Source organism: Neofelis nebulosa, chromosome 2, assembly GCF_028018385.1.
Source record: "Neofelis nebulosa isolate mNeoNeb1 chromosome 2, mNeoNeb1.pri, whole genome shotgun sequence".
Classification (NCBI taxonomy): domain Eukaryota; kingdom Metazoa; phylum Chordata; class Mammalia; order Carnivora; family Felidae; genus Neofelis; species Neofelis nebulosa.
This window is the reverse complement of record NC_080783.1, coordinates 221,817,254-221,837,022: the sequence shown is the minus strand read 5'-3', so window position 1 is coordinate 221,837,022 and position 19,769 is coordinate 221,817,254. Positions and strand designations below refer to the sequence as shown.

At 52.9% G+C, this 19,769-nt stretch overlaps 1 protein-coding gene and 1 pseudogene across 4 annotated transcripts; both read right to left on the bottom strand.

The window, feature by feature from the left end:
* Positions 1-190: 190 nt before the first annotated feature.
* On the bottom strand, positions 191-19,292 carry LOC131505640 (cyclin-dependent kinase 11B). 4 transcript variants are annotated; one of them, XM_058719428.1, is made up of 20 exons: positions 19,175-19,292; positions 18,532-18,655; positions 17,609-17,724; positions 16,468-16,595; positions 14,327-14,465; positions 6,382-6,518; positions 5,742-5,864; positions 5,328-5,423; positions 5,081-5,245; positions 4,724-4,789; positions 3,906-4,081; positions 3,388-3,478; positions 2,351-2,472; positions 2,027-2,132; positions 1,563-1,684; positions 1,374-1,481; positions 1,184-1,300; positions 927-1,075; positions 638-827; positions 191-544 (listed from the first exon to the last, which is right to left on the bottom strand). In XM_058719428.1, exons 2-20 carry the CDS (start codon positions 18,640-18,642, stop codon positions 452-454), a joined length of 2,355 nt encoding a protein of 784 aa, XP_058575411.1. In that variant the 5' UTR covers positions 18,643-18,655; positions 19,175-19,292; the 3' UTR covers positions 191-451. The 4 variants fall into 4 exon arrangements, with proteins under 4 accessions (XP_058575411.1, XP_058575412.1, XP_058575413.1 ...); XM_058719429.1 differs by having other exon boundaries at positions 3,906-4,075; XM_058719430.1 differs by lacking the exon at positions 19,175-19,292 and adding an exon at positions 18,413-18,459 and having other exon boundaries at positions 18,532-18,656.
* On the bottom strand, positions 8,853-10,927 carry LOC131505643 (CDAN1-interacting nuclease 1-like; annotated as a pseudogene).
* Positions 19,293-19,769: the final 477 nt, after the last annotated feature.

Sequence of the window (19,769 nt, the reverse complement as noted above, 5' to 3'; positions counted from 1 at the left end):
AGGAGCCTGAAGATTAAATAGAAAAATCCCCCTCACAGCTCCATTCCAGGGCCAGTGTCCTAACAGTGCAGTCCCCAGTGGTCACCGTGCTGACCTTGTGTGTTGGGGGACACGTGTCCGCCCACACTGGCCACCTACAGATGCCCCCCTCTTCGCAGGGCGAGTCTGACACATCCGAAAAAATACGGCCTTTCCTTCCACAACAAGGAAAATGTGATTTAATTCTACAAATTTACAAGCCAAGATAAAAATGAAATGTTGGAAAAGCGAACGAGACGGGCAGTCTGAGATGTGAGGTCAAGATCGGTGGCCACACTGGCCTCCAGCGGCTGTGCTCAGTCAGGGCCAGGCCTCGGTCTGGACCCACATGCTGCCTCTGGCGCCTGCCCTGGTCCCGACTGAGCCTTGCTGGTCGGTACCCGCAGGGCTGGCACGGGCTCTGCGCCGAACCTCAGAACTTGAGGCTGAAGCCGGGCCCCGCGGCCGAGGCCCCCTGGTTTGTGGTGGTGAGGTGGAAGCCTGTCTCCTTCAGGTCGTCGTCGCCCTGGGGAGCAAGCGTCATCGGGGGGCTTCGGCTGGGCTGGCCCCACCTTTGGGGGGGACCCCCACAGCCTCCCCCCCGCGGCACTGTCCTCACCAGCTGGCTATAGCCCAGGCCGCCCTCGGGGGGCCGTGGGCTTGTGCCGCGCTTCACTCTCTGCTGCTCACTCTTGGCGGGCCACGTGGGGAACATCGAGGGGTCAATGGGGAGGGGGGTCTCTCGGAAATACTCGTGCTTCAGGCCGTCCTCCGCACTGACCCTCCGCCCGGGGAAGTAGGTCAGGAACCTAGGAGAACAAGAGCACTTGGCACCCACGTGGGGGTGGGGTGGGGTGGGGGAGGGGGAGGCCCAGGGCCGGAGGGGCACAGCCTGCAGGTTCACACACTTGTTCATGAGGTCAAAGCCCTGGTCTGAGAGCAGGGCCCCGAAGCGTTTGCGAAGATTATTATAGGGGTACTCAGTGAAGGTCATCTTCTTGACCGCAGGGAGGTCATTGTAGCCAGGCCAGATTTTCTCACTGGGGGTCCCTAGGTCCTGAGAGAGAAAGAGAGAGAGAGAGAGTTTTGGAACGGCCACGGCCTGCAGGGAAGGGTCTGGTACAGGTGTCTGCACGTGGCTTGCAGGGCGAGAGCACAGACCCACCTTAAACACTTTGTTGATCTGGTCGATCTCCGACTTCCCGGGGAACAGCGGCTTCTGGGTCAGCAGCTCCCCAAAGATACAGCCCACCGACCACATGTCCACAGCCGTGGAGTACTCCTGGGGGGCCAGGGGCACGCTCAGGAGGCTGGGGGAGGGCAGCGCGCGCAGGCTGGCCGCCCCCCGCACTCACCTTGGCGCCGAGCAGCAGCTCTGGGGCGCGGTACCACAGGGTCACGACGACTGGGGTGTAGGCCTTCAGGGGGGACCCGTACTCCCTCGCCAGCCCGAAATCCCCCACCTGCGAGGACAGAGGCGGGCTGTGGGCAGGCCCCTGAGGCCCAGGTGCCAGGCCCCGGTGGGGCGGGCCCCGGGGGCTCACCTTGAGGATGCCGGCGTGGCTGAGCAGCAGGTTGGACGTCTTGAGGTCTCGGTGCAAGATCCAGTTGTCGTGCAGATGTTTGACACCGCGCAGCAACTGGATCATCAGGGTCTTCACCTCCCCTACACGGCAGCGCCTCGGGTCAGCTCCCCGCCTCGGCGGCAACCGGGATTCTCAGGGTGCGCTTCTCCCGGGAATGCCCTCAGCTTGGCACGGCCCGCGCGCACGCACACGCACGCACACGCACAGAGACCGCACATGTGCGCGCACGCACACACTCGGATACACGGCGCGGTGGGGTCAGTGCTCCTTCCGCCCCAGGGACACGCTGCCTACACCCTGGGCAGCCCGAGGGCCGTATGTTCCTTGCGGGGGACACCGGTCAGAGGGCCCTGTCTGTGGGAGTACATCAGGGCTGTGGGAGACCCTCCCTGCATGGCCCCCGCGGTGCCTGCAGGCCCCACCTGGCAAGAAAGGCTGCTTCATGGTCTCCATCAGACTCTTGAGGTCATGCTCCACGTAGTTCATCACGATGTAGATCTTGTCCATGTTGCTGCCCACGACGATCTCCTAGCAAACAGGAGCGGGTCCGTGGGTGCCGTGCTCACCTCCAGGTCCCGCAACTAACTGCTGGCTCCCGGGGCACAGACAGTGGGGACAGCAGGTACCTATAGGTGTGACGACCCTAAGGGGGCTGACATTTTGGGAGGCTGGTGCTCAATTTTTGCACAACACTGGTGCACAGGAATCACAGGGTCCCCTCGGGGCACAGGCCCGGGCTGCCTCACCCTAACGGTGACAATGTTGGGGTGCTGTGCCTTGAGGATGGTGTTGATCTCCCTCAGGGATGTGATTGGAAAGCCCTCCTTCTCCTTCTCCATCTTTAGCCGCTTCAGAGCCACAATTTCATCTGAAAACAGTTCGAGGATGGGCTGAGAAAGCACACATTTCGTTGGGATTCAGGGAGCGTTTCTTATTTGGCACTGGGAAGCCTTGTTGTAAGTGGGAAGCCCCATGTTACATCAGCACCAAGAAAACAAGCCCAAACCTGTGGCCCAACAGACGCACAAGGCAGATTTCCATGCTAACTTTTGTCCAAACAGCTAAGGAGAATTTTCCTATTTATCTCTATATCCCTACTGTGATTTGCCAGGAGACACAGCAAACCTCAACATCCCAGGACAGACACAATCACCGGGGTCTGAGGCTCTCAGGTGGCCTCCCTGACTTTCCAAGACCCAGCTGCAGGCGCTGGGGAAGCTGCCAGTCTGCGGCTCACACACCTGCTCAGGTGCTATCGCTCAAAGCACACGACACACTCCGTCCCAGAACGGAGGCACCTGCTGTCACAAGTAAGCGGCAGAGCCTCACGGTCCGACTGACCTCGGGCCTCCACAGGTACCAAGGAGTCCACTGCTCAGGGGCCCATGAGTCACTAGCTGGTGCTGGCCAGGTAAGGCGAGGCCACAGCCGGGCACCCGGGGAGAAGAGACTCCTAGGAGAGTAGGAACTGTGCGTTCAAGGACCTTGACACCGAGGGTGCCGAGGGCCAGGATGGCCTGGGCTCGGTCTCAGTCCCTGCGAGCTGGCTGTGGCCCGGGCAGGACACCCGGCCTCCCTCCTAGAGCCCAGCCCGCACGTGGGCCCAAGAGGCTGCGGACAGCAAACCCTCCGGGCCACGGGCTCGAGATGGCGCAACGGGTACACCCACGGACAACGCTCTTCAGCACAAGTCCCTTCCTGCACAGGGACGGGCTCTCTGTGCCATCTGGTTCCTGCCCGTCTCCCCTTCTCCCTTTGGGGGACCACTCGGCACCGCACCCACCTGTTTTCTTGTCCTTTGCTCTGTACACCACCCCATACGTGCCTTCTTCAATCCTGTTGAGGCACTGGAACTCCTCCACGCTCCGACAGCCCTGGAAGGAAGCCTGCCGTGAGGACCCAGCGGCCACGGCCGCACACACACCCGAATCAGGCCAGGGCAGCAAACCCTGCCCAGGGGTCTCCAGAGGGCGCCGGATGTATCTGGTGGCGGAGCCAGGAGCAGCCCTCTTCTCCGGTTTCTTCGGTGACCACGGGCTCCTCAATTACGGAATAAAACTAATGTGGAAAAGAGCTGGTCCTGGACGCATCCCTCTGAGCCAGGCCTGGCCCGTCTGCCCGGCGCTAAGAGAACACTGAGGACAGGAGCGCCCCCTGCACCACACCACCGAGGCCCTGGCACCTTCCCTCACGGCATACGTGACCCTGGTGACCCACACCCCGGGGACCCAGCTCCTGCTCTCAGCCACCATCCTGTTCGTCATCAGCAGAACCAACCCCGGCATGGGGAGGACGCCTGACCTGCAGGGCAGGGAGGTACTTGGGCAGCTCCTGTTTGAGTTCGATGGGTGACAAGGCGGGAGAGTCGGGCACGAAGTCCCCTTCGGTCAAGGCGCTGCTCTGTGGAGTGCCCTCACCGGCTTCTTCCTCCCCTTCCTCACTGTCTCCGGAGTCTCGGTCAAATCGGGACTCTGGAACTTCAAAAGTTAAACACAATTATGGAACCAAAATAAAGCAACCGTCATCACCCCTCTCCTGTTCTGGGGTGGGGGTGGGGGGACACTGAGTGCACGCAAGAGCCACACGAGAATGACCCCAGGATGCTGTGCACAAGCGTGTGTCCCACCGTCCTGGACAGAGGGCACTGGGGTCTGGGGGCTTGCCAGCTCAGCCACATGCACTGTGAGCCCCTGGCCGGAGACCGAGCTCAAAGGCGGCACACCCAGAGCTCCCGTCAGGCCTTGAGGGCAAGGCCTTGAGGGCAAGGCCTTGCTGCTGTCTACAGAATGGTGATGGGCCTGTGGTTGGACCTGAGCTAAGAGGCCGGGCCCCGGCTGGTGCTTCCCAGCCACCTGCAGTGTCTAAGCCACGGTGACGCTCACGAGGACGCTCAGTCAGGACTGTCCCCAGTAAGGCATGCTGGCCCCTCACGGTCGCAAGTGGCCGGGGGGGGGGGGGGGGGGGGGAGTGGGGGTGGTGGTGCTCAGGGAACCGGGTCTCTCAGTGACTCAGCTGTCTGTGTCTCTGGGGTGGGGTGACCCTGGAGGAAGCCCGAGGTGCCAGCTCTACGAAGGGCCACAGCACGCAGGAAAAGACCAAGCCCCGGGGATGCCTCTCACCAACGAGGACGTGGTTCTCATTCTCGCGCTCCCCATCCTCACTCATTTCGTCTTCGCTCACTTCCTCTGCAAGAGACAGCAGGCGTCTGCTCAGATCTGCGGGGCTGCTGGCCCTGCGCTGACTTGGGGTCTGCCTCTTTCTAGGGCTCTTCAGACCCTCCGCCAGCACAAGCGAGGGTCTGCTTTAGCTAACAGAGAGCAAGAACCGCCGTAAACGATCAGTTCTGGGGTCTCACGTGGAGTCCCAGGTAGCAAGGCACCGTCCACTTGGAGACATTTTCAAACCGAGACTTCCCGTGACCTCTGCGGTCTGTGGAGTCCAGCAAACTAAACCGTCGCGCCCGGTGCCCTCCTCACCAGCCGACTGTCCAGACGCGTCCTCGGAGTTGCTCCCTGTCTCCTCTTCCTCCTCCTCCTCCTCCTCCTCCTCCGATTCTTCACTGCTGCTGCCCTCCTCTTCCTCCTCTTCCTCCTCCTCCTCCTCCTCCTCTTCCTCCTCCTCCGAGCCCGACCCTGATTCCGCTTCAGAAGAAAACGGCCGGGAGTGACCGCAGGCAGGCACCGCAGGCAGCGGTGACCTCACGGCGGCGGGGCCCGCACTCACCTGACGAGGACTCGGCTGAGCTGGTTTTGCGCTCGCTGTCGCTGACGTCTTGCAGGTCGGACAGCAGGTCTCTCTCTTCCACCTTCTCTTCTTTCACTTGTGACACAGACCATCAAAAGTGAACGTGTTTACCATCAACGAGATCACGTGGTATCTTCCACACAGAGACAAGCTTCAGTGTGTAGGATAAACCCTCATCCACACTCAGCTGGAAAACAGCTCTCAAAGACCCGTAACAAAGGTTTCCGCTGAGAAATACAAATGTGCTCCGCACAAATGCTAAAGTCCTGCCAGGTGACACGGAAGTACTTTAGCATACCGTATCGTCGTGCAAAAAACAGTTTTTGCCCGTAAAAAACTGTCAGCAAAGAACCGCGCCACGCTGGCCCCCAGGCAGGCGCCGCGGGCCCTCACCTGGTTTCCGGCCGTCTGTCAGCTCAAACCGCTCTCGCGGCGGCCGCAGCGGACTGCGACTCCAGTGGCTCGCTTTGACCTTGTCGCCATAGTCCTCCCTCATGGTCCGGTGATGTGCAGACACTGGGGCACAGAACACAGCAGGAGGCAGCGCTGGCGGCACCCTCTCTCTGGGAGGGCCCCACCTCGGTCAGAGGTGGTCCTCACCCGCACCCCTGCTGATGACAACCCACTACACCTGCTGACAGCTCTGTGGCCACAGAGGCGTGGAAGCCGTGAGACGTCCCGGAAGACCCACGTAGGCCTTCCAGACTCTCTACTGCCGGAAAAGAAGGGGCCACGACCCACCTCTCCAAGCCTGTGCCTAAACAGCAGCGGGCGGCAGCCCGTGTGTGGCCCTGACGGCTGTCCAGCACCAGGCCCGGGTGCGCCCCGGCCGCACACCCTCACCTCAGGCCTGAAGTGACCACTGCCTTCTTTGGCAAGGAGCTACGCGGTCAGGCTCAACTCCCGAGCCCCACGGCCTGTTCCCCCTTCACTCAGCCATGGCCCAGAGCACCTCACCCCTCAGTGTCATTTGTGCAGCTCTGGGCTCACCCATGGGAACAACACCCCAACCACAGGGTGCGCCCACGCGCACCTTCCCTTCGGGCCTCGCGCTCCTTGCGCCGCTCCTCGGCGCGCCGCTCCCGTTCCTTCTGTTCCCGCTGTTCCTTTTGCTGTTCACGCATCTTTCGTTCTCGCTCCCGCTTCCTCTCCAGCTGCTCAAGGCGGTCCCTGCAACAAGCACAGGCCAACTCTCTCTCTGCAAACACGAAGTTTTCTTTTCCACCCCAAGTGTTTTTTGCTCAAATTTAGAAACTGCCCACTTAGATTGTTCAAACCATAATGGGCTTTTTATTTATTTTTTTAAATTTTTTTTAACGTTTATTTTATTTTTGAGACAGAGAGAGACAGAGCATGAACGGGGGAGGGTCAGAGAGAGGGAGACACAGAATCGGAAGCAGGCTCCAGGCTCCGAGCCGTCAGCCCAGAGCCCGACGGGGGGCTCGAACTCGCGGACCACGAGATCGTGACCTGAGCCGAAGTCGGCCGCTTAACCGACTGAGCCACCCAGGCGCCCCATAATGGGCTTTTTAAAAGTAGAACATATACGCGCACACAGCCCAACAGCCGCAACAGAATGTAGCAGAGTACTGGCACGATCAGATATTGCCAATGAGGGATGAGCCCATTGGTTCCAGAAGGCTTCTGTTTCGCAGTCCTACCGAATGTGGATGGCGGTACAATTTAAATCCACCTTTATCACTAAGTGTTCAGGGGCACTGAGGGGTGGAAGGGCCCACCTGGGGAAGGTGGAGAGAAGGACCTAGACTTGGGCCTGAGGCCCTGTCCCACCCTCCTCACTAGATCCTATGGTAGACGGATGCCCAGCCGGGCCCGGTGGGGAGCTAAGCGGGTACGAGTGTGGTACACGAGGGGCAGCAGGGAAAGTTGCTTCATGGAGGGGACAAGACTCATCTGAAGTGCAGGAACTATTAGCGACCACGGTGTGCATGGCTGATGCACCACAAAGTGGCCAGGTGGTAAAAACTGATGAGCAGCGGTTAGTTTTCAAATCCCGATAGAATCAGAATTAAGTCCAAATCTAACCAGAAGAGCTATGACCAAAAAAACCAAAACAAAACCAGAAAAGAGCACGGACAAGGGTGAAAGTGGAACAGGGCCTGTGGTATGGTCGCTGGTACCGTGCCAGCTTTGGGGCCCATCAGAGGTCACCACGCTGTGGAAGGCGTGGATTCTGGGAACTATTCTGTAAATGCCTAGAAGTCCAAACTATTACAAGATAAAAGTTGTAAGTTAACACATAAAATCCAACCACTGAGGGGCACCTGGGTGGCTCGGTCGGTTAAGCATCCGACTCTTTCAGCTCAGATCATGGTCTCGGGATTTGTGAGTGTGAACCCTGACGGTGCAGAGCCTGCTTGGGATTCTCTCTCCCTCTCTCTGCCCCTCCCCTGCTCATACCTCTGTCTCTCTCAAAATAAATAAAAACTTAAAAAAAATAAATCCAACCAGTGAATTCAGTTTTTCGTAAATTTACAAAATTGTCCAACTATCACCATAAGCCAGTTTTAAAACATTCCCATCTCGTGCCCATCCGTGGTCAGCTCCTGGCCATCGTCCCCCATCTGCTTCCTGTCAGAGCAGGACTCTCGGGACATTTCTTCTGCTTCTTCCTCCTGCTCTTGGGGTAGCAGCTCAAGTTGCTGACTTGACAACTTCCTTTTCTGGTATCAGTGCTTAAAACAGCTCATTCTGGGCTCAGCTTTTTGTGCACCCCTACCTTTTGGCACGTTGCTTTTGTTTTCCCTCAATTCAAAATATTTTCTATTTTTCCTTTGAATTTCTTCTTTGGGCCACAGGTTAATCAGAAACGGAAGAGCTTTGCGGCGTGGCAGTATCCTAGCCAACGAGGTTTATCTGAGCTGCGATTATTGCCGTATGAAAACTTTTCTCAGAAACGGGTGGTTGGATTTCCCAACATTTTGAGGATTTCCCCAGGTTTCTTTCTGTTGATTTCCACTTTCTTTTGTGGAAAGACGGCGTACTTTGTACTACTGCAACTATCTTATGTGTGACACCTGTCGTATGGCCCACATACGATATGCTCGAAACGAGCGTGTCTTCTGTGGCTGTGGGTGGAGTCCTGCACGCAAGCTCAGTCAGATTGAGCTGGTGCAGGGTATTTTCCAAATCTTTTATATCCTCGTTTCCTCTCGTTCTATTAACAACTAGAGTGGGGTACCGAAACTTCCAACTATAATTGAGGAACTGCCTATTTCTTCTTTCAACTGTCAGGTTATTGCAGCCCAGATTTCTGGACTCTGCTGTCAGACTCATACACGTTTACCGCGGTCACGTGTTCCTGACGTATGTACCCTTCCTGTGGTTGTGAAGCCCGGTCTCGGTGCTGGCCTCACGTCCGGCCTGGCGCTGAGCCACTCGCGCGCTGTGGCTGCTGTGTACATGTTGCACCTTCTTCCATGTGTTTAATTTCATGCTTTTTTGTTTTCCGAACATATACAAAATCCCTTTTATTTTGCTCACTTGGAAATCACTCTATGTTTACTTCTGGTACACTTAATTCATTCAAAGCTGAACATTTCTAAGGACTAAATTATTTGAGTGTTATATAATTATGTGGTATAAAATGCGCATATAGACCAGTGCATAGAATGTGCTTTTAAAAAATTGTACTCAGAAAGATACTGATTACTGTACATACTGACAAGTAGCTGTATTTAAAAATGAACGTCTGGGGCACCTGGGTGGCTCAGTTTGGCTAAACCTCTGACTTCAGCTCAGGTCATGATCCCATGGTTTGTGAGTTTGAGCCCCGCGTCGGGCTCTGTGCTGACGGCTCAGAGCCTGGAGCCTGCTCCGGATCCCGGGTCTCCTTCTCTCTCTGCCCCTTCCCTGCTCACGCTCAGTCTCTATCTCTCAAAAATGAATAAACATTAAAGAATAAAATTAAAAATGAACTTTTGCCCAGGCTGGCACCATGTTTCAATGGTCTCCCCTTGGCCTCCAATCCAAAGGAGTGTGGTTTCCAGACATAATGTAACCGATACTTTTATATGAAATCAACGGAAAGTCTTTGGTGTTCAAATAAGTACCGTAAAAAGAAAAACCTCTCGTCAAGTATATTTTCTCAGCTTGGCTTAATGCCACAGAAATCAGAAAATCGTAAAGACTGGACAAAACAAGCCCAGGTTACCATCAAGGTCTACTGGAACCTTGCAGGTGAGAGCAAAAAGAGTTTCAACCGCCATGTTTTCCACTCTGCTAGGATTGTGCTAGATTATTCCAGGATGCTAATTCAACACTGAGGACCTGCGAGGGTAGGAGAAGAACAGGGGAGGCGGGAGAATGAATGGAGACTTAGGAAAAAAAATAGAGAGGGTGGTTTGGGAACTGGGAGAATTGAAAAATCACACCTTTCAGTCTCCACATTTCTGCTTTTTGTTCAGTATATGAGCAGAAACCATCTGGAAGGAAGGAAGACTATGACTATCTGTAAACTGACAGAGAAACGCTTATGATAACAAGTGGTGATGTATGCAGTTCTTGGCTGTTCACATCAGCAACGGATGAGGAAAGCTAGAAATTCTTGATATGTTTGTCTCAAGAGGTAGTGACGTGGCTACGGGCAGCACGAATTCAAGCTGAAGTTCAGGGCAGGTGCTGCCAGGAGTTTACACTGCAGAAAAGTAAAACTGCTTTGGATTCAGCCTCGTCCCCCCGGCTTCTCTTCCAGGATCATCAGGGTCAAGCTATGCTATGACACAAGGCGACAATGTCCATGGGAAAACAGGCTTTGAGCAGGATGCCCCTTTCCCAGTTACAGTCCAGTTCCCGGGTAAAGCTGTCCCAATAAATGACGAAGCCCAACCCAAACCTATTCCAGTGCGTCCAGACCTGGTCAGTCATGTAGGTGGGCACCGTGGCTACATTCATCACCAAATGAGGCCCCGCTTTCAATCCGGTGAATTATGTACCCTTCCACAGCAACTGGAACTCGTGAAGTTTGGGGTTTTGTCATAACCCTCTGCACGGAGCTGCTCTTCATTTAGGAAGGACAGGTTTTTCTCTAGAAGGCCTCTCAGTAGGACTTCATGCTCATGACCAAGGGCATGTCTGATGCAGTCAACCAGTGGTCCGTAACAGCAGTTGTTTATAGTGTGCTGACACAGGGGTATAGCTCAGGGGTAGAGCATTTGAGTGCACGGTGCACGGACAGCCCTGATTTGCTAGAACTCCATCTGGAATCTGAGAAGGGTCCTGTAGCATAGTATTTGTAACAGACTTGGAGGGTGGAATTTCCTCATGCTCTTGTAGAAACCTCTCCAGTATAATCCGAGCCATTAATGAGGGTGCACAGTCCACCTCATTGGCTAGCTCTTCTCCCCACTCCATTCAGGTACCTGGGGAACCTCTGCCTCAGTGTTCTGGCAGGCGGCACAGACACCAGGCACTGAGCTGTCTCGTCAGTACTGGGCTTTGGTCGGTCAGTACCACGTTGGGCCAGGGACTGGGAGGTGGCACAGGCAAGGGAAAAACACCCTGGGCTCAGCCTTGGTGTCAGGAGCCAAAGGGTGGGCACACAGTGGCACAGCGTGAGCTCCTAGTCTGTTTTGGCTTGCTCCCATACCCTCTTTACCACTAGCTATGCAGACCAGGCTTCACACGGCAGCTCCCCATACGTTTACTTCCGACCTATTTTTGTCCTGGTCTCTAATGTGTTCTCCTTACAGACAACAAAATAGATCAAGCTTTGCTATCAAAGAACCTCTCCTTTGGGTACAGAAACCACTTCACATTTCATGTAATTATGGATTTGGCTTTACTTTTGTTGTTGTTCTTGGTTTTTCTTTCATAGGTCTTCCTTTTGGGTCCTGTTTCTCAGTTTCTGATTGTCTGTGTGTGTATGTATATAATGTTTATTTGAGACAGATGGTGGGGAGGGAGAGGGATAGAGGGGAAGAGTGCGGGGGAGGGGCAGAGAATGAGAGAGAGAGAGGGGGGTGAGGGAGAGAGAATCCCATGAACCATGAGACCACCACCTGAGCTGAAAGCAAGAGTCTGATGCTTAACTGACTGAGCTGTCCAGACGCCCCTCTGTGTTTGGTATAAATAAATATTTGTAGCATATAATTTTAATTCTTGTTTGCACTATTTTGTTAAAGTTACTATTTTAGAGGTTGTTTTAGTCATGGCAGCATGCATCTTATCAAATTACACTAACTTCATTCCACTGGACATAGGTCTGCTCTGCCACAGCCACAGCCCTCCCTTCTCAACCCTGTGCACTCTACACATGCTATGTATCACACATCAACACGGTATTTTAATAACTACTGTTTTACGCAATCGTGTCTCGTAGAAGCTGAGAAGACGTGAAATGAAACATACATAAGTTATCTTACGTTAACCTACACTTTTACCATTTCTAAAGCTTGTCTTTTCTTCCTGTGAATTCTATACCTTCTGGTGTCATTTCCATTCAACCTGAAGATCTTGAGTATTTTTTAATTATTTATTTTTGAGAGAGAGACAGACAGTGAGCGGTGTAAGGCAGAAAAAGAGGGAGACACAGAATCCGAAGCAGGCTCCAGGCTCTGAGCTCTCAGCACAGAGCCCGATGTAGGGGCTCACATGAACTCACAGACCATGAGATCATGACCTGAGCCAAAGCTGGATGCTTAACCGACTGAGCCACCCAGGCGTCTGCCCTTGAGTATTTAAGGCAGGTATTACTAACGATGAATTCCACCGGTTTGTTATGTCTCCTCACTTTTGAACAACAGTTTTGCTGCACAGATTTCCTGGTCGACGGGTTTTCTTTCAGCAGTGTGACTACGCCATTCCACTGCCTTCTGACCTCCACTGTTTTTCTTTTTCTTTAATTTTTGTTTTAATGTTTATTTTTGAGAGAGAGAGAGAAAGAGAGAGAGAACGAACAAGCAAGGGAGAGGCAGAGAGAGAGGGAGACACAGAATCCAAAGCAGGCTCCAGGCTCCACGCTGTCAGTACTGAGCCCAACAACGCAGGGCTCAAACCCACAGGCCATGAGATCATGACCTGAGTTGAAGTCGAACGCTTAACCGACTGAGCCACCCAGGCGCGCCTGGCCTCCACTGTTTCTAATGAGAAGTCAGCCACCAGTCATACCTTCTATGTAGATTTTTTTTCTCTTGCTGCGCTCAAAATCTATTCTTTGGCTTTCACCAGTTTGACTATGATGTGCCTTTGTATTTACCCTGCTTGGGGTACACTGAACTTCTTGGATATGCAGATAACTGTTTTTCATCAGATTTGGGAAGATTTCAGCCATTATTTAAAAAGACATCTTTGTGCCGCATCACTCTTCTCTCCTGGTATTGCCAGTTACATGGTGTTGGTGAAGCAGGTGCTGTGCCACAGGTCTCGGAGGCTCTAGTTCTCCTCCTTTGACTGTCTGTTCTGAAGAAAGCACAATTTCTGTTGCTTTGTTTCAAGTTCCTTGATAATCTGGAACACTTGGTTTCTACTGATGCTTGTCTTCCTTAACAGGAAGTCATACTTTCCTATTTCTTTTACATCTCAAGACGTCCTGTTGAGAATTGGACATTTCAAATAACATACGGTAGCAATTGAGGATTCTCATTTTTCCTCTCACCTGTTGCTGTTTGTTTGGTAACCTGCTCTGCTAACTCTGTCAACTCTGTCTTCCAAAAAGAGTGCGGCCACTGCTGGTTTTTTCCCTTCGTTTCTTTTTGTTTTCAAGCTTGGCTTCCTTGGGATCAACACCGTGTCCGCACAGCTGTGCCGTCAGCCCATCCTAAACGGTCAGCACTGGGCTCGGCAAACACGGGGGTTTCACATGCTAGCAGCGAACCTGGACACACAGCTCTGCTCACCCCGTGATCTTTTACCTTAGGAATCAGCTCCCCCCCATACCTCCTCCTCATGAGAACCAAGGCTCTCGTCACACTTTCTTCGGTGCCCGTGTCATTCGGCCTGCTGGGAACGCAGGCACCATCTACCCCTCCTACTTCTCCGTTCCGTGTAGCAGGCCGGTACCAAGCTTTCTCTGGAAACACCTCAATACACAGAGATGGCCCCAGTAGTCACAACTAGCCCAGATGAACAGATCTGGAGCCACACAGATGTCTTCTCCTGGGAATCTGAGCCCACAGAGATGTACTTGGAGACTAATGTCTAAGAGTCTGGTGCCTCAGCTCCAAAGCTATTATAAGGCCTTTGGGATTTCCATTTTGTCTGAAAGAACCACAGTCTATTTCTGCTGTGACCTAGAGAACCCTAAGCAATAGATTTCCTTAGTCTTCCTCGCTTAGACCACCTGGAAGAGACCTCGGTACAGAGCAGGCACTCAAAAAATACTTGCCCAGTGACCAATGAATCGTCCTAGAACAGATTTCTCTTGGGCGCTGTGTGGGAATTTCTATACGCGCCCTGGGCTGAATCTGAGAGGGCCCTCCTCCCCCATCCCCGGCGTCAACTGACAGATGGAGGAAGATCGTCTCTCCCTGCGCGACCACCACCCTTTCCCTCTCCACTGCTATGTTTTTGGCCCCAAACTGCACTCCTTGTGTCTGACTTCCTTTGTCAGACTTCCAGCTCCCACCAGAAATGCTCCTTCCAACTGGCCCAAATCACACTCTTACACAGGGTCTCAAGCAACTGCTGGAATGGCCTGGCTCCCGAGTACCTCCCCCACCAGCCTTCACCTGGAGGAAACCGACACACGGATTTCCATTCCCTTCAGATCTTCTCTGAGGAAGACTCACACCCACGTCTGTCTTCAAGATGCAGCAAAAACTTAACCTCTTCAGTCAGCACCACCCCACGTTTACCGTGCCAGGACCGTGGACTCACAAACCACTTCTGCCCCACATCTCTGTTATACTGCCGGGTTCTCGTGTGTGCACCAAAATGGCGGTCTCCATCGCCGCTCTCATGGGGTGTTGGCTACCAGCAATGCTCAGTTTCAGGCTCCTTTGCAGACCGCACCCACTCACCTCTCCCTCCTGGAATGCTCCCGGGCCATCTCCCTTCTCTTCTGCCTCTCCCACTCTCTGCGAGCCTTGTCTTGCTCCTCCCGGTGTCGCTTCCGGCGCTCGTGTTCTCTCTCTTTTTCCTTTGCCCTAGCATGCTTCCCTAAGAGGAGAGAGAATGTCACGCAAAGGGGCCCAACACCCAAAACTTAATTTAAAAATATTGAAGGGGCGCCTGGGTGGCTCAGTTAAGTGTCTGACAAGGGAATGATCTCACGGTTCATGAATCTGAACCCCACATTGGGGTTCTCTGCTGTCAGCGCAGAGCCTGCTTTAGATCCTCTGCCCCCTCTTTCTGCCCCGCCCCCGCTTGTGCATGCTCTCTCTCAAAAAGTAAGTTAAAAGATTAAAAAAAAACTTCAGGGGGGGCCTGGGTAGCTCAGTCGGTTAAGCGTCTGACTTAGGCTCAGGTCATGATCTTGGGGTTCGTGATGTCGAGCCCTGCGTTGGGCTCTGTGCTGACTGCTCAGAGCCTGGAGCCTGCTTCGGATTCTGGGTCTACCTCTCTCTCTGCCCCTCCCCCGCTCACACCCTGTCTCTCTAAAATATAAACATTAAAAAAAAAAATTAAAAACTTTTTTTCAAAGAAAATACTCAGTGAAGAAGAAAACATTTAATTAATGACTTCGGAGAAACAATCACTTTATGTTAAAAAAAACCAAAGAAAATCCTATGGAAGTAAGCCTCAAAGTGAGAGAAAAAATAATGTGATTATCACTGAATAGAACTGTAACTTTTGGGACGCCTGGGTGGCTCAGTTGGTTAAGCGTTCGACTTCGGCTCAGGCCATCATCTCGCGGTTTGTGAGTTTGAGCCCCGCATCAGGCTCTGTGCTGACAGCTCAGAGCCTGGAGCCTGTTTCAGATTCTGTGTCTCCCTCTCTCTCTGACCCTCCCCCGCTCACGCTCTGTCTCTCTCAAAAATGAATAAACGTTTAAAAAAAAAAAATGTAACTTTCATCTTCTTTCTGTATTAAGCTATGATTAGACTATAATTGATCCTTAAAAACACAATGTTGAATAATTGACCCCGCAGCGCAGTCAGAAATCCATGTATAACTTCTGATTCTCTAAAAATTTTACTAAGAGCTTACTGTTAACATAGCCAATTAACACACACTGTGTGTTTTATGTTGCCTACTATACTCTTGCAACCATGTCAGCTAGAAAAACACCTATTATTCAAAATGTAAGGAAAGAATGCCTGGGTGGCTCAGTTGGTTAAGCATCCGACTCATGATTTCGGCTCAGGTCACAACCTCCCAGTTTGCAAGACAGAGCCCTGTGTCAGGCTCCGCACTGACAGCATGGAGCCTGCTTGAGATACTCTCTCCCTCTCTCTCTGCCCATCTCATGCTTGCAAGTGTGCTCTCTCAAAATAAGTAAACTTTAAAAAAACCTGCATATAAGTACCCTATATTTGTTGAGTTTAGACAATATTACGTTTATGGGGGGCTCAGTCAGTTAAGCGTCTGACTTCTGCTCAGGTGATCTCATGATCTCACGATTTCTGAGTTCAAGCCCCGCGACAGGCTTTATGCTGACAGCTCAGGATTTGGATTCTGTGTCTCCCTCTCTCTGCCCCTCCCCCGCCGATGCTCGATCTCTCCTTCAAAAAACAAACATTAATGGGGCGCCTGGGTGGCTCAGTCGGTTAAGTGTCTGACTTCAGCTCAGGTCATGATGTCACAGTTCGTGAGTTTGAGCCCCACATCAGGCTCTGTACTGACAGCTCACAGCCTGGAGCCTGCTTTGGTTTCTGTGTCTCCCTCTCTCTCTGCCCCTCCCCTCCTTGTGCTCTGTCTCTCTCTCTCTCTCTCTCTCAAATAAACGTTAAAAAAAAATTCAAAAAACATTAAAAAACAAAACAAAACAATATTACATTTAAACAAACTAACCCAAAACAATGTAACGAGGGAGAAAAAAATACCAGGAAGAAAATGAATTAACTACTCAGAATGATCTAGAAAAACGTATGCTTTTGGCTAAGATTTTACTTTCTCTTCTCTTTCAATTGTGCTCTGGAGGAGACGGTAGAGTATGACACAGGAAACAGACCATACTTGAGCATGATACAAAGAAAAAAACCAATAAATGCTTCAGTACCCCCTTCTGCTGAATGGCTACGATGCCTACGTTTCTCTTTCCTCTTTTCATCTTTCCTGTGATGAGCCTTTTCTTTCCGAGACATTTGCTGGGGTGGTTTGATAGCCAAAGAATCATCTTCCTCTCCTCTGAAATAAGACACAAAGCATCACGTCAGGTAATGGAAGAGCCATGAGGGTGCCGTGGAGCTTCTTCAGCCCGGAAAAACGCAGCGTTCAGAATACAAACAAAGTTGAATCTAGAATCATTTTAAACCTTAACTATGAAATTGAAGCCAAAACTGCTTATAAATACAGACACAGATGAAAAGGGTAAGCGAAAAATCAATGTGTATATGGAACGAAAATGCCTCTCTGAAGAAACTTCAGGGCATGATGCGCACGTTCATCACCATGACCATGGTGATAGTTTCACAAGCGTGTACAAACATGTCAGACTGCACACTTTATATACATATGCAGCTTATCGTTTATACACCAATAAAGCCGTTAAAAAAAGTATCACAATTTTAACAGAACTTGATGACCTCAAAAGGTCACTCAACAACACTTTTCACTGACTATATGACCAAAAAGTTGTGAGAATTCACAATCTATGTGTCCTTGCACCTTAATTTCTGGTTAGGCTGGCTTTAATGATTTGATGACGGATAATTTGGTGATGATGACGGATACGAGAAGGAAGCAAGTGAGGGGATACCGTGGTGCAGGAAGGGATGTTAGCGTACACGGGCCTCGCTAGGACCACCGCTGCTTACGGGCCTTGCTCGAGCACACTTCAGCACCCTAGTGTGGTTCATCCGTGCAAGATTTGACACAGTAATTTTACGAGTCACTAAAAGCACACACACACAATCATTTAAATGCAACTTGTGAATGCGAATTCACTGGGTTGAAGGATAATTGCCAAGAAGGGAATATGCACCCATTCAATCTTCTCGCAAGAGGACTCAGGTGCCAACTGGTACCACACAAAGCCCATGTCAACTGTGAGGTAAACCCAGTCACCGCTTCAAACGTTTTCAGAGGAGCCCCGAGGAGGCTCGGCCAGGACCACAGCTGTGCTGTGGGACCCCGCCTGTCTCCGCGGGGAAGCGCACGTGCCGCTGGATGCCCTTCCTCCTCGTGCACCTTGTCCCCACCTGTCTTCCATGGAGTCCTCTCTTCTGTATGGCGAGTTCCTGATCGTTATCTCCATGCGGTGGTCCCTCAGCTCCCCCTCCTCAAGGGAATCCCGCTTGGAATCCCGGTCATCAGACTGAGAAGCAAGGAGAAAGTCATTTCCTCACAGACAAAAGTCTTGTTAACGATCTCAAACCTTGCCAATGTCCAAAGTCTCACATACGCTTTGAATGGATCAGTGTTACGAGGTACAAGAACCTTCCACCCAAATCGTATGACGTTAAAATCACAACTCGCTAGAACCCAGGGCCTCAGGTGAAAAAACTTGAAATCAGCATATTCGACAAGGAACATTAGACTCTATGCCAAGTATGTTAGTTGTTTACATAAGCCAAACTTGAGCCTTACGCCGTGTTTTATACGCCAAATACTCTGGGACACCTCCTCCGTGACTCGGCAACAGCTAACAAAGGTCAGCTGCTAGCAAGAGCAGAAACGAGTACTTCTGCCGACGCTCTCGCCAAGGTACCAAACGTTTCCCTGATTACGTTACTGTGCAAACCAAAGACCCCGCCAAACACGAGTATTAATCCCAGGGCGACTTCCTACTGCACTAGACATACTTGGAAATGGTGCCACGGACACAGAAACGGTGACATGAGAAAAATTAGTCCCCCTGCACTAATGGATTCAGGTTCAAAGTACTTTATCTCCACGTGGATCCCGCCATCTACACACAGCTTTAGTATGTTATCGATCTGTCTTCAACGAAAACCGAGTATTTGAACGTTTTTGTTAATTTTTAGAAGAGATTTTGCGCTCACCTGCGACATTTGGAAGTACAAAAGAACTTCACCGAAGAAGCGTTGTTCTAATGGAAAAACGAGGGCAAAGAAATTAAATCTCCTTTAAGAAAACCACTTACTTAAAAAACATGGCTTACGTTTTTTAAGCGTTTTATCTCTGCTTTCTCCTCTTGTTCCTTCCGTCGTTTCTTTTCCTGAAGAATTTCATCTAAAGTTTTCACCTTCCAAGAGTCCTTTTCATCACCCATTTGAGTCGAACCGCTGCAAAGAGAAAGAGCTCGAGCCAGGGCAGGACACACGGCAAGTGGGCTTTGGGGCGCTGCGGCTCGCGTCTTCGCGGACGGGGCGGACGGGGCGGGCCGGGCTCCGAAGAGCGACCGCCTGGATTCAAATCTCTTTGCCGTCATTCCCGGGCGAGGTCCTTCGCCTCAGTTTACCCTTCGGTCACAGACGAGAACACCCCCCCGCAGAACAACACCGGTGGGGAGGGAGCTCATCCGTGGAAAGCTCGCGGCTCAGTCCCGGAGACCCCACGCCCGGGGGTCGCGGTCACCGGATACGACGCGGCCGGGCCGCCCGGCCCCTCAGCCCCCCGGGCGCGGCCGCTACGAGTCGGGGTTCGGGCCCGCAGGGGCGGGCTCCCGGCGTCTGCGCCCGACGCCGCCTCAACCCCCGGCTCCGCGCGGGGCGAGGCGGAACGAGGAGGCGGGAAGCGACGCCCAGGGTCCGCCCGGATCCGAGCGCTCGCCGCCCGGCCCGGCCCCGCCCTCCGCCACTCACCCCTGCGCCTCCGCCGCCGCCGCCGCCGCCGCCGGTCCCGGAGCCCGAGGAGAAACAGCGCCCGGCGCGCGCCAGCAGCGTCGGCACTTCCTGCGTCGGCGCGAGCTGATGACGCAGGTCGGCGGCGCCCGCCGGCGACTCCGCCCGAGCAGGGAGGGGCCCGGGCGCGCTCACGTCACTTCCGACCCGGGCGCCGCCGCTGCCGGTCCCTCCGAGCGCCGGGCGCGGAGGCCGCCGGTGGTGCCCCGGGGGCGACGGAGGTTCGACCGGAATTCTAGAAGGGCGTGTGGCGCGAAGGCGCGCCTCCCGGGGTCCCTCCCGCCCCGCCCCCTTCCGCGGTTTGAAAGGGCCGTGGGAATGTGGTGAACCCACGAGCCGCAGCCCAGGGAAGAGAGCGGGAGACCGACATGCGTCCTCGTTAGCCGGGTTTGAAGTGGGAAATGCGGAATGGGACAAATTTGGGCACAAAAAGGGCGAGTGGAATTGAGCTTTCTTTTCCTCCCCAGGACGGTGTTTACTTTCTGTACCCACACTTATTTTGCTTCCTGAGCCCTTGGGGACAGGAGAACCATTCTTCTCTCTTCACGAAGGGAGT

Excerpts from the sequence above, each read along its gene's own strand:
- LOC131505640 (XM_058719428.1), bottom strand. The coding sequence starts at position 18,642 with ATGGGTGATGAAAAGGACTCTTGGAAGGTGAAAACTTTAGATGAAATT. Across the intron at positions 17,725-18,531 it reads AGATAAAACGCTTAAAAAAC|TCTGATGACCGGGATTCCAA; the intron begins GTAAGCCATGTT and ends CTTGCTTCTCAG. Across the intron at positions 2,133-2,350 it reads CCAACATTGTCACCGTTAGG|GAGATCGTCGTGGGCAGCAA; the intron begins GTGAGGCAGCCC and ends CCTGTTTGCTAG.